Source organism: Amblyraja radiata, chromosome 8 (genome assembly GCF_010909765.2).
Source record: "Amblyraja radiata isolate CabotCenter1 chromosome 8, sAmbRad1.1.pri, whole genome shotgun sequence".
NCBI classification, from domain to species: Eukaryota; Metazoa; Chordata; class Chondrichthyes; order Rajiformes; family Rajidae; genus Amblyraja; species Amblyraja radiata.
This window is the reverse complement of record NC_045963.1, coordinates 76,809,175-76,824,211: the sequence shown is the minus strand read 5'-3', so window position 1 is coordinate 76,824,211 and position 15,037 is coordinate 76,809,175. Positions and strand designations below refer to the sequence as shown.

General features: G+C 49.0%; 1 protein-coding gene across 1 annotated transcript in view; it reads right to left on the bottom strand.

Annotated features, from left to right (window-relative positions):
* Positions 1-1,353: 1,353 nt before the first annotated feature.
* The window catches only part of ism1 (isthmin 1), an 81,543-nt gene continuing 67,859 nt past the window's right edge, over positions 1,354-15,037 (bottom strand). Inside the window, exons 5-7 of the mRNA XM_033026269.1 lie at positions 6,591-6,680; positions 2,256-2,815; positions 1,354-2,012 (exon numbers count right to left, since the gene is read on the bottom strand). Of these exons, the coding sequence (XP_032882160.1) occupies positions 2,298-2,815; positions 6,591-6,680 (608 nt within the window). The 3' untranslated portion in view covers positions 1,354-2,012; positions 2,256-2,297. The remainder of the gene's footprint in view (positions 2,013-2,255; positions 2,816-6,590; positions 6,681-15,037) is intronic.

The window sequence follows — 15,037 nt, the reverse complement described above, 5'->3', positions numbered from 1 at the left end:
GAACAGGCCATTCGGCCCAACACTCCCACACCGGCCAACAATGTCCCAGCTACACTAGTCCCACTTGTCTGCGTTTGGTCCATATCCCTCCAAACCTGTCCTATCCATGTACCTGTCCAACTGTTTCTCTAACGATGGGATAGTCCCAGCCTCAACTACCTCCTCTGGCAGCTTGTTCCATACACCCACCACCCTCTGTGTGAAAAAGTTACCCCTCGGATTCCTATTAAATCTTTTCCCCTTCACCTTAAACCTATGTCCTCTGGTCCCCGATTCCCTTACTCTGGGTAAAAGACTCTGTGCATCTACCCCATCTATTCCTCTCATGATTTTGTACACCTCTATAAGATCGCCCCTCATCCTCCTGCGCTCCATGGAATAGAGACCCAGCCTACTCAACCTTTATCCTGTATCTGCACTCTGTGGACAGATCGATTGTAATCATGTATAGTCTTTCCGCTGACTGGAAAAGCTTTTCACTGTACCTCGGTACACGTGACAATAAATTAAACCAAACCTGGATGAAAAGCAGTGGAGTTCACCGCAAATCCTGGCCAATATTTATCTTGCGATCAGCTGCTTTAAGACAGATGCACGGTACATCTGACGAAACTGAGCTAAACTAGTGTGACCAATGGTCGGTGTGCCGAAGGGCCTGTTTCCATGCTGTACCTTTAAAAGTAAACTAAACTAAACATGAAATAATGGACGGGGAACCGAGGGAGTCAGGGGAAGGAACATCTCCAGCTTAGACGTGGAATTCAGATATATATTTATTTTAAGATTTGCTTTTCATAAAAGTGTATGAATATTCTCTTTGCTTATTCTTTACTGCCTCATCTGGCTCACGTTCCAGATGGCATTTAAAATAAGCAAACTACATGTGTGTGTGTGAGAGCACGCGTGTGTGTGTGAGCACATGTGTGCGTGAGAGCGTGTGTGTGTGCGTGTGAGAGTGTGTGTGTGTGTGTGTGCGCGTGAGAGAGTGTGTGTGTGTGCGTGAGAGAGTGAGTGTGAATGTGTGTGTGTGAGAGTGTGTTTGTGTGTGTGTGTGTGTTAGTGTGTGTGTGTGAGAGTGTGTGTGTGTGTGTGTGTGTGTGTGTGTGTGTGAGAGTGTGTGTGTGTGTGTGTGTGTGTGTGCGTGTGAGAGCGCATGTATGTGTGTGCGCGTGAGAGTGCGTGTGAGGGCGTACGAGAGAGCGTGTGAGCGCGTGTGTGTGTGCGTGTGCTTGTGTGTATGTGCGGGTGCTTGTGTGTTTGTGTGAGCACGTATGTGAGTTGTGAGAGCGTGTGAGAGCGTGTGTGTGTCTCTGTGGCTCAATAAATACTGTACAAAAATAATGCAGACATTAACAATCTTAAGGACATTGTTTAAAAGAGGTTTCAATAAGAAAATTCTCTATGACACAACCTTTACAAAGCAAAGATCTTCGGTAACATTTTTGTATTGTACAAGCTAAAAAAAAACGTATAAACAAATTAGAAGGGGGGGGGGGGGGCGGTCTGGAGACGAAACGAAAACCAAAGTGGAATAAACAGGGGCCGAAACTCTTGAAAGTGGCACTTCCTTTGTTAATGGTTTGATTCACTGAAAGTGACTCCAGCCCAGAGAATGCTTTGAATGCCACGGGCACACTGCAGCAATTATTCCCCACCCCCACCCCCTCCCACTGAATCAGATTAAACAAATGTGCTTCCCTTTCATTGCCTGGACCCCGGGGAAAAAAAAGAGACATAGACTTTCCCTTTGAACTGCGAGCCCAGCCCTGACTAACACAAAACGGTCCTCGAAAGCTTGGACAAGATGCCAAGTGACTGAAGTTTCTAGAGCCTGGTGTTCCTGCTCCTTGCCTGCACTCATCCTAAAGCAATGCTTGTCTGGCAGCGGGCGGGAATCTAACAGCTTCTCCAGAAAGTGGCTGCGGATATTCAGTCCATGAATCGGTGCCCAGGAGTGAGAGGGAGGGAGAGAGAGGGAAGGAGAGAGGGATGGAGAGAGGGAGGGAGGGAGAGTGGGAGGGAGGAAAGGAGAGTGAGAAGGGGAGAGCTACAGCAAGAGAGGGAGAAGGGGAGAGAGGGAGAAGAGAGAAATGAGAGAGAGAGGGAGAGGAGAGGGGGAAAGAGTAGGGGAGAAAGACAGGGGGAAGGAAGAAAGGAGAGAGGAAGGAAGGGAGGGAGGGAGAGAATAAGGGAGTGAGCGAGAGAGGAGGGGGGAGAGAGATAGGGAGATAGAGATGGAGAGCGCGGGAGAGAATGACAGAGAGGGAGAGAGGGAGGGAGAAAGAGAGTCTCATCCTCTAATACTCCCGTGCCTCCTGGACCTGTTTTTTGTACACCTCATCCGTGGGGTTGTCTGTGCACTTCAGGCCGTTGTTGGGGGGCCTGACCTGGTTGTACCGGCTCCAGTCGCCCTTGCAGACGATCCAGGGCAGGATGTCCACCTTGTAGTGCAGCTCGGCGGAGAACTCGACGCTGATGAGGTTGGGCGTGCCGCCGCCCTTGCCGCGGGTGACGAGCCGCATGGCCTGGTCGTAGCAGCAGTGCTGGGCGGCCAGGGTGGTGCTGTCCAGGGACAGCATGGAGCGGATGCAGTAGCGGGCGGTGGGCTTGTAGATCTCCAGGCTCTCCTTAGGCCCGCTGGCGTCCTTCCAGCGGAAGTGGCGGCGCTGGGCCCGGTCGTGGATGTCCGTCGTGCTGTAGGCGATCTCGGTGGGGTAGGAGCAGGGGCAGCTGGGCAGGTCAGTCGCCACCTTGTGCATGTACTTCTTCAGGAACTCGCTCTTGCAGTTCATCCACCGCTCACAGCTGTCCGTGTCTGGGCCCATGGAGGGGGGGGAGGGGGGGGGAAGAGGGAGACGGTCAGGGAAACGTAGAAACAGGGAAAGTAGACAAAAATGCTGGAGAGACTCAGCTAGTGAGGCAGCATCTGTGGAGCGAAGGGCCGAATGGCCTACTCCTGCCAAAGGGCCGAATGGCCTCCTGCACCTATTGTCTATTGTCTAGTGTGAGGCAGCATCTATGGAGCAATGGGCCGAATGGCCTACTCCTGCACCTATTGTCTATTGTCTAGTGTGAGGCAGCATCTGTGGAGCGAAGGGCCGAATGGCCTACTCCTGCACCTATTGTCTATTGTCTAGTGTGAGGCAGCATCTGTGGAGCGAAGGGCCGAATGGCCTACTCCTGCACCTATTGTCTATTGTCTAGTGTGAGGCAGCATCTATGGAGCGATGGGCCGAATGGCCTACTCCTGCACCTATTGTCTATTGTCTAGTGTGAGGCAGCATCTGTGGAGCGATGGGCCGAATGGCCTACTCCTGCACCTATTGTCTATTGTCTATGGAGCAAAGGAATAGGTGACGTTTCGGGTCGAGACCCGAAACGTCACCTATTCCTTCGCTCCATAGATGCTGCCTCACAATGGACAATAGACAATAGGTGCAGGAGTAGGCCATTCGATCCTTCGAGCCAGCACCGCCATTCAATGTGATCATGGCTGATCATCCACAATCAGTACCCCGTTCCTGCTTTCTCCCCATATCCCCTGACTCCGCTATCATTAAGAGCCCTATCAAGCTCTCTCTTGAAAGTATCCAGTTTCTCCAGCATTTTGTCTACCTTGGATTTTTCCAGCATCTGCAGTTCTTTCTTAGAAACATAGAAAAATAGGTGCAGGAGTAGGCAAGTCGGCCCTCCGAGCTAGCACCGCCATTCAATATGATCATGGCTGATCATCTACAATCAGTACCCCGTTCCTGCTTTCTCCCCATACCCCTTAATTCCGTTAGCCTGAAGAGCTAAATCTCTCTTGAAAATGTCCAGTGAATTGGCCTCCACTGCCTTCTGTGGCAGAGAATTCCACAGATTCACAACTCTTTGGGTGAGATAATTTGTCCTCATCTCAGTCCTAAATGGCCTACCCCCTTGTTCGTAAACCGTGGCCCCTGGTTCTGGACTCCCCCAACACCGGGAACATTTTTCCTGCATCTAGCCTGTCCAATCCACTTGGAAACGGCCATTGTTCCAAAGTTGTGGAATCATCCCAGGGTTAGTGATAGGAGTAGAATTAGGCCATTTGGGGGAGTCTAGAGATATGGAAGGTGAGGTGTGAAAATGACAGATCAAAGTGGATGGTGATCAGGAAATGTAGAATGGTTCATTGTTAGCTGAGGGGAAGGTGACAAAGCAGCGTACAATCAGTAATATTTAATCAGGAGGACAGTAGAACTAGTGGGAGAACTCAGCGAACAATGAACCATTCTAAGGTAGACAAAAATGAGAATTTTGTCTACCTTCGATTTTCCAGCATCTGCAGTTCCTTCTTAAACAAATGAACCATTCTTTATGTTTAGGAAGGAACTGCAGATGCTGGTTTACACCAAAAATGGACACAAAATGCTGTAGTAACTCAGCGGGACAGACAGCATCTCTGGATAGAAGGAATGGGTGACGTTTTGGGTCGGGACTGAAGAAGGGACTGTTCACTGCCATGTCACCAGTTTCATAATCATTGGAGATAAGGTGGGATCACAGGTAGGCACGTTACATCTCTCGGCTGCTTTCCGGTCAATGAGATTATAGAAACATAGAAAATAGGTGCAGGAGGAGGCCATTCGGCCCTTCGAGCCAGCACTGCCATTCATTGTGATCATGGCTGATCGTCCCCTATCAATAACCCATGCCTGCCTGCTTCCCATATCCCTTGACTCCACTAGCCCCTAGAGCTCTATCTAACTCTCTCTTAAATCCATCCAGCGACTTGGCCTCCACTGCCCTCTGTGGCAGGGAATTCCATAAATTCACAACTCTCTGGGTGAATTTTTTCTCACCTCTGTCTTAAATGACCTCCCCTTTATTCTAAGACTGTGGCCCCTGGTTCTGGACTCTCCCAACATTGGGACCATTTTTCCTGCATCTAGCTTGTCCAGTCCTTTTATAATTTTATATGTTACTATAAGATCCCCCTCATCCTTCTAAACTCCAGTGAATACAAGCCTAGTCTTTTCAATCTTTCCCCATATGACAGTCCCGCCATCCCAGGGATCAATCTCGTGAACCTACGCTGCACTGCCTCAATCACAAGGATGTCCTTCCTCAAATTAGGTGACCAAAACTGTACACAATGCTCCAGATGTGGTCTCACCATAGCCCTATACAACTGCAGAAGAACCTCTTTACTCCTATACTGAAATCCTCTTGTTATGAAGGCCAACATTCCATTAGCTTTCTTCACTGCCTGCTGTACCTGCACGCCAACTTTCAGTGACCGGTGTACAAGGACACCCAGGTCTCGCTGTACCTCCCCCTTACCTAACCTAACCCCATTGTGTTAATAATCTACCCCCTTGTTTTTGCCGCCAAAGTGGATAACCTGCACGGTGGCACAGCAGTAGAGCTGCTGCCTCACAGCGCCAGAGACCCGGGTTCGATCCTGACTATGGGAGCTGTCTGTACGGAGTTTGCACGTTTTTCCTGTGGACTTGCGTGGGTTTTCTCCAGGAGCTCCGGTTTCAAAAAGTCATGCAGGTTTGTCGATCAATTAGCCCTCTGTGTGCAGGGAGTGGATGAGAAAATGGGATAACGTGGAACTATGGTGAATAGGTGATCGATGGTCGGCCTGGACTCGGTGGGCAAAAGGGCCTGTTTCCATGCTGTACCTTTCAATCAATCAATCAATAAATGAATCGATCAATCAATTGACCAATCGATCGATCAATCAATTGATCAACATTTATATGTTTTGGTTTCTATATTTTACTTGGAGAGTGGCGGCGTCTAACGGCGCCTAACGGCAGTGGCTTGACTGCAGTTTTCCTTTTTTTTTAATTTTGTCTCGTTAAATGTATGTTTTTGATTCTAGTTTTAATTAATTTTTTAGCTGTGCATATGTGGGGGGGGGGGGGAACCGTTTAATCTCTTCCCTGTACGGAGACCCGACTTTTTCCCTGTCGGGTCTCCGGTGTCGTTGGGCCTAACATCGTGGAGCCGGCGGCGGCTTCCAACCGGAACCAACCTGAGGCCTCCAGTCGCGGAGCCTGCGGACTGGCCGACTTCGGAGCGGGAAGAGCTGTGGTGGCGGGCGGCTGCGACCCGACTTCGGAGCTTCGGAGGCTCCGGCCGCAGGCCCGGTGGACAGGAACACCGGGAGCTCGCGGGTCCCTGGTGGGAGACCGCTTTTCGGAGCTCCCGCAACGGCAACTTCTCCCGCCGGAATCGCGGGGTTTAAATGACTCGGAGCGGGGCCTAACATCGCCCGGGACGGCTTAAACAAGACGGCCGCGGGACTTACCATCGCCCGCCGGGGGCTTTAACATCGTGAGCCCCAGTCGCCCTGATGCTGCAGTTGGATTGCTGGACCGCGGGAGAAGAACAAAGGGAAGGGATAAGGCTTTTGCCTTCCACCACAGTGAGGATGTGTTGGAGATTCACTGTGGTGGATGTTTGTGTAAATTGTGTTAAGTGTGTGTCTGTTTTTTTTGTGATGTAAAAATGAATGTAGGAATGAAATTTCTTACAAACCAAGCCGTTTGAATGACAATAAAAGGCATTCTATTCTATATTTTACTTTATATCAGGCAAAAGCAACCTCTTACCTATCCCAAATAATTCGGTGGCATTTATGTCTTCACCTCCGGCCATTAGACTCATTTCCGTAGCGGCCGTCTTGAACGTGTCTTCAATTCCTTGAGAGGCGAGGGGGAGGGGAGGGGGGGGGAGGAGAAACAGAAAGAGTTTTAATCATTAATTAAAATACATAAGGAGGAAGAGCTTGAAGCAAACCCTGCTTTTCTGAGGCTAGATAACGCCTGGATTATTAAAGTACTTTGCAACCAACAAACTCCTTCTGATCACTTGAAATCTTTGAATCACTTCCCTCAGGAAGGCAACTCCGGATTGTCAAAGCTGCCACAGCCAGACATAAAAACTGCTTTTTTTCCACGAGTAATAGCTCTACTCAATAACCAAAAATCTTTAGCCTCCTTTTGCTCTGGTATTTTATTTAATTCACATGTTTAATCAATAATGTTTTATTATTAATGTTTAATGTTTTATGTGTCATTCCTAACTGTCACAGTATGTCATGTTGTCTCTTGCGGGCGGAGCACCAAGGCAAATTCCTTGTATGTGAATACTTGGCCAATAAACTTTTATTCATTTGCATCACTGTACAACAGTTGTATAGAGATACAGTGCGGAAACAGGCCCTTCGGCCCACCGGGTCCCGCGCCGATCAGCGATCACCCGCACATTAACACTATCCTAATGGATGGGATTTATATAGCTCCTTTCTAATACTCAAGGCGCTTTACATCGCATTATTCATTCACTCCTCAGTCACACTCGGTGGTGGTAAGCTACTTCTGTAGCCACAGCTGCCCTGGGGCAGACTGACGGAAGCGTGGCTGCCAATCTGCGCCTACGGCCCCTCCGACCACCACCAATCACTCACACACATTCACACAAATTCACACACAGGCAAAGGTGGGTGAAGTGTCTTGCCCAAGGACACAACGACAGTAAGCACTCCAAGCGGGACTCGAACCGGCTACCTTCCGGTTGCCAGCTGAACACTTAGCCCATTGTGCCATCTGGGCACACACACACCAGGGAAAATTTACAGGTATACCAAGTCAGTTAACCTACAAACTTGCACGTCTTTGGAGTGTGGGAGGAAACCGAAGTTCTCGGAGAAACCCCACGGGGGGAAGGTACAAACTCCGTACGGACAGCACCCGTAGTCGGGATCGAACCCGGATCTCTGGTGCTGTGAGGCAGCAACTCTACCGCTGCGCATCAATGCTGAGAACTATATTCTGCACTCTGTATCTTTCCCTTGACTCTACCTATTGTACTTGAGCAGGACTTGATTTTATTTATTTACAGCATCATCTGATCTGTTTGGACAGCGTGCAAACCTCAGTAAATGTGACAATAATTCATCTAAACCCTCAGAGTGAAAAAGTTGTCCCTTGGGTTCCTACGGAATCTTTCCCTTCTCACCTTAAACCTATGTCCTATGGTTCTTGATTCCCCCGAGGCTTGGTAAAGGACTCTATGCCATGTCTAATCCCCCCAATCCCCGACAAGTTCATCCCTCATTCTTCTGCACTTCAAGTCCTAGGCTGCTCCACCTCTTCTTATAGCGCAGGGCTTTAAGTGTGGTACGGTGGCGCAGGCCTGTCCCACTTTGACGACCTAATCCACGAGTTTAGAAGACCCTAGATGAGTTGAAAAAAATGTCAAGGTCGTGTTGACTGGGCGAAGTAAAAGACCTCCTACGACTATGTCTACGACCTCCTACGACTATGTCTACGACCTCCTACGACTATGTCTACGACCTCCTACGACCCCCCTTGACCTCAGTCTTCCACACCTAAGACCAACTACGACTAGCTTCGAGTGGAAAATGATCACATGATAAAATTTGTCATGTTAGCATTTTTTTTCTCGGGCCAGTTGCCGACCTACGACTTACCTACGACCTACCTACGAGTAGAAAGTATCAATTTTTTCCATGCCGACCTTTTCTTTTTATTCGTGGATATTTTTATTTAGGCTGGAAAAAACGCCTCGACCTACTTGAGGCCACGAGTACGCGGAGACCACTCATGAGCATGAGGAAGAGTTACGAAGACCTCCTACGACCTCGTGGCGACCATGCTGCGAGTATGAGTCAAGGGCAAACTCGGCAGAGGTCGCCAGTTAGGTCGTGAAAGTGGGACAGGGGCTTTATTGCCTTACGGCGCCAGGGACCCGGGTGCTGTCTGTACGGAGTTTGCACGTTCTCCCCGTGACCTGTGTGGATTTTCTCCGAGATCTTCGGTTTCCTCCCGCACTTGAAAGACATACAGGTTTGCAGGTTGATTGGCTGGGATTAAATGTAAATTGTCCCTAGTGTGTGCGGGATAGTGTAAGTGTGCGGGGATCGCTGGTCGCCGCGGACCCGGTGAGCCGAAGGGCCTGTTTCTGCACTGTATCTCTAAACTAAACTAAACTAAACTTATGCACTTGATCCCTGGCAACATCCTCATAAATCGTGTCAAATGATGGGAATCGAGGCCTGCACTGGGTTTCAGGCTTGGATCGGGAACAGCTCGGAGAACAGCTGCCTTCAAAAGCAGAGCCTAATGCTGCATGTAACAACTGCATCAACTTGACTATAATTTACCATTCCAACCATGAAAGGCTTAAACACTCTCTTGGGTTCTATCAGAAGAAAATCAGTAACTCGAGCGTATTTTCAAAGTCACAAAAATAATGCCCTGGCCACCACAGTTTCACTCAGAACCGTTTTGTGCAGAAACCTTAATTGGTAAGAGTACAAAAGAAGTTACTCAGTAATTAGTCAGAAAGTCCCTAAAAAGGAACTAGATGGAAATTATTGGCTCTGGGGTGTGTGAGATGTCTGCACATCTGACAAAGAAAACTACAGAAATTGGACTTGTTCCACTCATCTCCGACATAAGTATGTAAAAAAATGTCCAATAAGTAACGATGCCAGGCGGCACAATGGCACAGCGTTAGAGCTACTGCCTCACAGCGCCAGGTTCCCGGGTTCGATCCTGACTATGGGTGCTGACTGTACGGAGTTTGGACCTTCTCCCTGTGACCTGCGTGGGTTTTCTCCGGGTGCTCCGGTTTCCTCCCACAATCCAAAGACGTGCGGGGTTTGCCGGTTAATTGGGTTCAATAGACGATAGACAACAGGAGTAGACCATTCGGCCCTTCGAGCCAGCACCGCCATTCAATGTGATCACGGCTGATCATCCACATTCAGTACCCCGTTACTGCCTTCTCCCCATATCCCCTGACTCCGCTACCTTTACGAGCTCTGTTTAACAGTAACATTTTCAGGCTGCATAGAATTAAAGGGCCTGTCCCACTTCTAGATTTTTTCGGAGACAGCCGGCGTCATATCAGTGTCGCCAAAAGATTTTGAACATTTCAAAACCCAACGGCGACAAAAAAAAATGTTGCGACTCTTGTAGGAACACTGCTCGTTAATACGTCCTCGCCGCGTATTTTTCGGTGACCTGATACGTCAGTCAATGATGCCGGCAGTCGCCGAAATAAACCGCCAACGTTGGACAGGCCATTAAGGCTTCAGTAAAATTGTAAATTGTGTACTGTGTAGGATTGTGCTAGTGTACGGTGATCGCTGGTCGGCGCGGAGACTCTGTGGGCCGAAGGGCCTGTTTCCAAGCTGTTTCTCCATACTAAATTAAAATTAGTTAGAAAGTCCCTAAAAGGAAAACTAGAGTAAAGTTAATGAATCTGAGGCGTGCAAAATGGAAGCACATCTGTTGATGGAATCTACGGACATTGGACTTGTTCTGGCCATTTCCTGCATGAATAATTTAAAAAATATTTGAATAAGTAATATTAATATCAGATATTTTGTCCATGTTTTCTTCACTCTATAAATATAAAGAGTAAATGTTACGAGGTTGCAAGCTACTAAAGGGCCTGTCCCACTGTACGAGCTAATTCAAGAGTTCTCCCGAGTTTCCCCTGATTCGAACTCGGAGAATTATGGTAATGGCCACTCGTCGGTACTCGGGGCTCTCGTGGACATTTTTCAACATGTTGAAAAATCTTCACGAGTCTTCCCGAGCTTACCTGCCGTTAACGAGTCTTCCCGAGTACCTGCCGTTAGCGTTACGAGCCGCGAAGAGACGTCCCCGAGCTCCGACGTACCCGCTACGTACATGCTACGTGCTTACCACGAGTTTGATTCTTTTTTTTTAAACTCGGGAGAGCTGTTGAATTACCTCGTACAGTGGGACAGGACCCTTTAGAATTTTGCATGCAGCAATGTTATGTCGATGTGTAAAATGCAAAGTGCTGGAGGCCTGGATAGAGTGGATGTGGAGAGGATGTTTCCACTGGTGGGAGAGTCTAGGACTAGAGGGCACCGCCTCAGAATTCAAGGACATACTGTACCTTTAGAAAGGGGATGAGGAGGAATGTCTTTAGTCATGGCTGGTGAATCAGTGGAATTCATTGCCATAGATGGCGGTGGAGGCCAAGTCATTGGGAAATGGGGTTGAGAGGGAGAGATAGATCAGCCATGATTGAATGGCGGAGTAGACTTGATGGGAAGAATGGCCTAATTCTGCTCCTATAATTTATGAACTGATTTTGTCTCAACCTTTGGTGTAAACTAGCATCTGCAGGTAGTCACAAAATGCTGGAGTAACTCAACGGGTGAGGCAGCATCTCCGGAGAGAAGGGATGGGCATCGTTTTGGGTCAAGGCCCTTCTTCAATCTGCATCTGAAGTCTGAAGACTGCATCAGGCAGCATCTCCGGAGAGAAGGGATAGGCGACGTTTCGGGTCGAGACCCTTCTTCAGTCTGAAGAAGGGTCCCGACCCAAAATGTCGCCCATACCTTCTCTCCAGGGATGTTGCCTCACCCGTTGAGTTACTCCAGCATTTTGTGTCTACCTTCGATTTAAACCAGCATATAATACAATACAATAGACAATAGGTGCAGGAGGCAGCCATTTGGCCCTTCGAGCCAGCACCGCCATTCAATGTGATCATGGCTGATCATCCACAATAAGTACCCCGTTCCTGCCTTCTCCCCATATCCCCTGACTCCACTATCTTTAAGAGCCCTATCTACCTCCCTCTTGAAAGCATCCAGAAAACCAGCCTCCACCGCCCTCTGAGGCAGAGAATTCCACAGACTCACCACTCTCTGTGAGGAAAAGTGTTTCCTCGTCTCTGTTCTAAATGGCTTACTCCTTATTCTTAAACTGTGGCCCCTGGTTCTGGACTCACCCAACATCGGGAACATGTTTCCTGCATCTGCAGTTCTTTCTTGCACAACCAGCATCTGCAGTTCATTTTTATTACATCCATAACCTGTCACTGGCTCAGTAAGTTTCTGCACAAGGGAGTTTGTCGGATAGGCACGTCGTAATGCAGGAAATGGAGGGATATGGACCATAGGCAAGCAGAGGAGATTAATCCAACTTGGCATCTTGTTAAGCACAGACATTATGGGCCGAAGGGCCTTTTCCTGCGCTGTACTGTTCTATAAATCTATCCTGCAAATAAAAAAAATGGCTGGAACAGACAGGAAGGATAAAGTTGACATGTTTTTTATTTTAGAGCTTCAGCGCGGAAACAGGCCATTTGACCCGTCGAGTCGGCGCCGACCAGCGATCCCCGCACACTAGCACCATCCTACACACACCAGGGACAATTTACAATTTTACCAAGCCAATTGGCCTGCAAACCTGCACGTCTTTGGATGTGTGGAAGGAAACCGGAGCACCCGGAGAAAACCCACGCAGGTCACGGGGAGAACGTGCAGACTCCGCACAGACAGCACCCGTGGTCGGGATCGAACCCGGGTCTCCTGGTGCTATGAGGCAGCGACTCTACCGCTGTTGCGTGACATCGATGTGGACGTCTGCGGGGAAGTGTGGTTGTTTGTGGAACGTGGGGCCCCATTCGAACAAGGAGAGGTGCGGACAGGGCTGATGAAAGGAAAAATGATTAACCTGTGGTTTGGGGCTGGAAGCAGCTGGGTCCTGCAACACGGCCAAGCTCATTGTCAATATTTGGCTCAACTCTACATTGTTGGGTTTATGATGCACTTTAAATGCACTTCCCTTTATGTAATCAAAATAGAATTACTGTAGATAGAGCTCTTCGGAATCAAGGGATATGGGGAGAAAGCAGGAACGGGGTACTGATCAGCAGAGAAGGTTATTGGCTGCAACCTTCCCCCCATTGATGAACTGTACACTGCAAGGGCCGGGAAGCGAGCGGGTAAGATCATCTCTGACCCCTCTCACCCTGGCCACAAACTCTTTGAATCACTTGCCTCTGGAAGGCGACTCTGGACTGTCAAAGCCGCCACAGCCAGACATAAAAACAGTTTTTATCCACGAGTAGTTGCTCTACTCAACAGCCAAAAATCTGTAGCCTCCCTTTGATCTGGTATTTTGTTGGTTCACAGGCTTGATCAATGGTGTTTTATCATTAACGTTTTATTATTATTAATGTTTAGTGTTTTCTGAGTCATTCGTAACTGTCACTGTATGTCATGTTGTTACTTGTGGGCGGAGCACCAAGGCAAATTCCTTGTATGTGAATACTTGGCCAATAAACTTACTTACTTACTTACTGAGTCTGGATGATCAGTGCTGACTCGAAGGGCTGAATGGCCACCTCCTGCACCTATTTTCTATGTTTCTATGTCTCCATGTTTATCCCTCGGGGCAAATACTGCTGAACGGAGCCACATACATCAACTAACTTCAGTCGTGGTTAGAACCCAGAAGACAAAGACTATGGGTCGACTGGAATAACTTGAAACTTACAGACTAATGAAATGCATAGATAGAGTGGATGTGGAGAGGATGTTTCCACTGGTGGGAGAGTCTAGGACCAGAGGTCACAGCTTCAGAATTAAAGGGCGCTCTTTTAGAAAGGAGGTGAGGAGGAACTTGTTTAGTCAGAGTGCAGTTAATCTGTGGAACTCATTGCCACAGAGGGCAAATCAGTGGATAATGTTAAGGCAGAGATAGACAAATTATTGATTAGAAAGGGTGTCAAGGATTATAGGGAGCAAGCAGGAGAACGGGGTTAGGAGGCAGAGATCAGCCCTGATTGAATGGCGGAGTAGACTCGATGGGCCGAATGGCCTAATTCTACTGCTATAACTTGTGAACGTGAATTCAGCGGGTCAGGCAGCATCACTGGAGAAAAGGAATAGGTGACGTTTCGGGTCTAGACCCTTCCTTAGACTGAGAGTCTACGGGAAAGGGAAAGGAGAGATATAGACGGTGATATAGAGAGATTATAGAACAAATGAGTGAAAGATTTGCAAAAAAGTAACGATGATGGAGGAAACAGGCCATTGTTGGGTGTGGGCTAGGTGAAACTCAGTTACAGACAACGAGACTCAACAGGGTAACTTTGAAGCTGGGATGGGGAGGGCTGGGGAGAGAAGGTGATACAAGGCATACTTGATGTTCGAGAAATCAACATTTCATACCACTGGGTTGTACACAGCTGTTGCCAACTGTCCCGTATTAGCCGGGACATCCCGTATATTGGGCTAAATTGGTTTGTCCCGTACGGGACCGCCCTTGTCCCATATTTGACTGCTACTACACGGGTCGAGGGGACTGTCTGGTCTCCGGCCCCGCCTCACCCGTCCCGACGTAGTGCAGCCCATGGAGTGCAGCAGCAGCGCCTCGCCCGTGGACCCATCGGTCGGCAGCCCGGCCAGCTGTCCGACCTTCGCTTACCGCCGACACCACCACCACCACCCCTCCTTCTCATGGCCGATCATCGGTTCACGAGTTGGACGGGGCGCCGGACTTTGCGCGCGGCCCGGGCCAAATCTCCTCAGCTGGCCCGCCGGCTGGGCTTTGTGTGCAGTCCAGCACCCGGGCCAACTCATCATTCATCCAGCCACGGCCGAATCGGTCAACGAATTGCCGTCGGGAATTTGTCCCGTATTTGGGAGTGAGAGAGTTGGCAACCCTGGCTGTACAACAGTGTGGTGTGTAGAGGCAGCTCTCCTGATACAAGGGCCATTAAAGCATTCCTTATAACCTTCCGGATACGCAGCTGCAACCCTTAGAAGTGACGCTTGGCAAGTGCTCTGGGCGGCACGATGGCGCAGCGGTAGAGTTGCTACCTCACAGCGCCAGAGACCCGGGTTCGATCCTGGCTACGGGTGCTGTCTGTACGTTCTCCCCGTGACCTGCGTGGGTTTTCTCCGAGATCTTCAGTTTCTTCCCACATTCCAAAGACGTGCATGTGTGTAGGTTAATTGGCTTTGGTATAAATATAAAGTGTCCCTAGTGTGTGTAGGATAGTGTTAAGGTGCGGGGATCGCTGGTCGGTGCAGACTCGGTGGGTCGAAGGGCCTGTTTCCGCGCTGTATCTCTAAACTAAACTAAACTCTGATCACTTGTGGAGGATAATTAAGTTTACTTTAGAGATACAGCACGGAAACAGGCCCTTCGGCCCACTGAGTCAATGCCGACCAGCGATCACCCTGTACAGT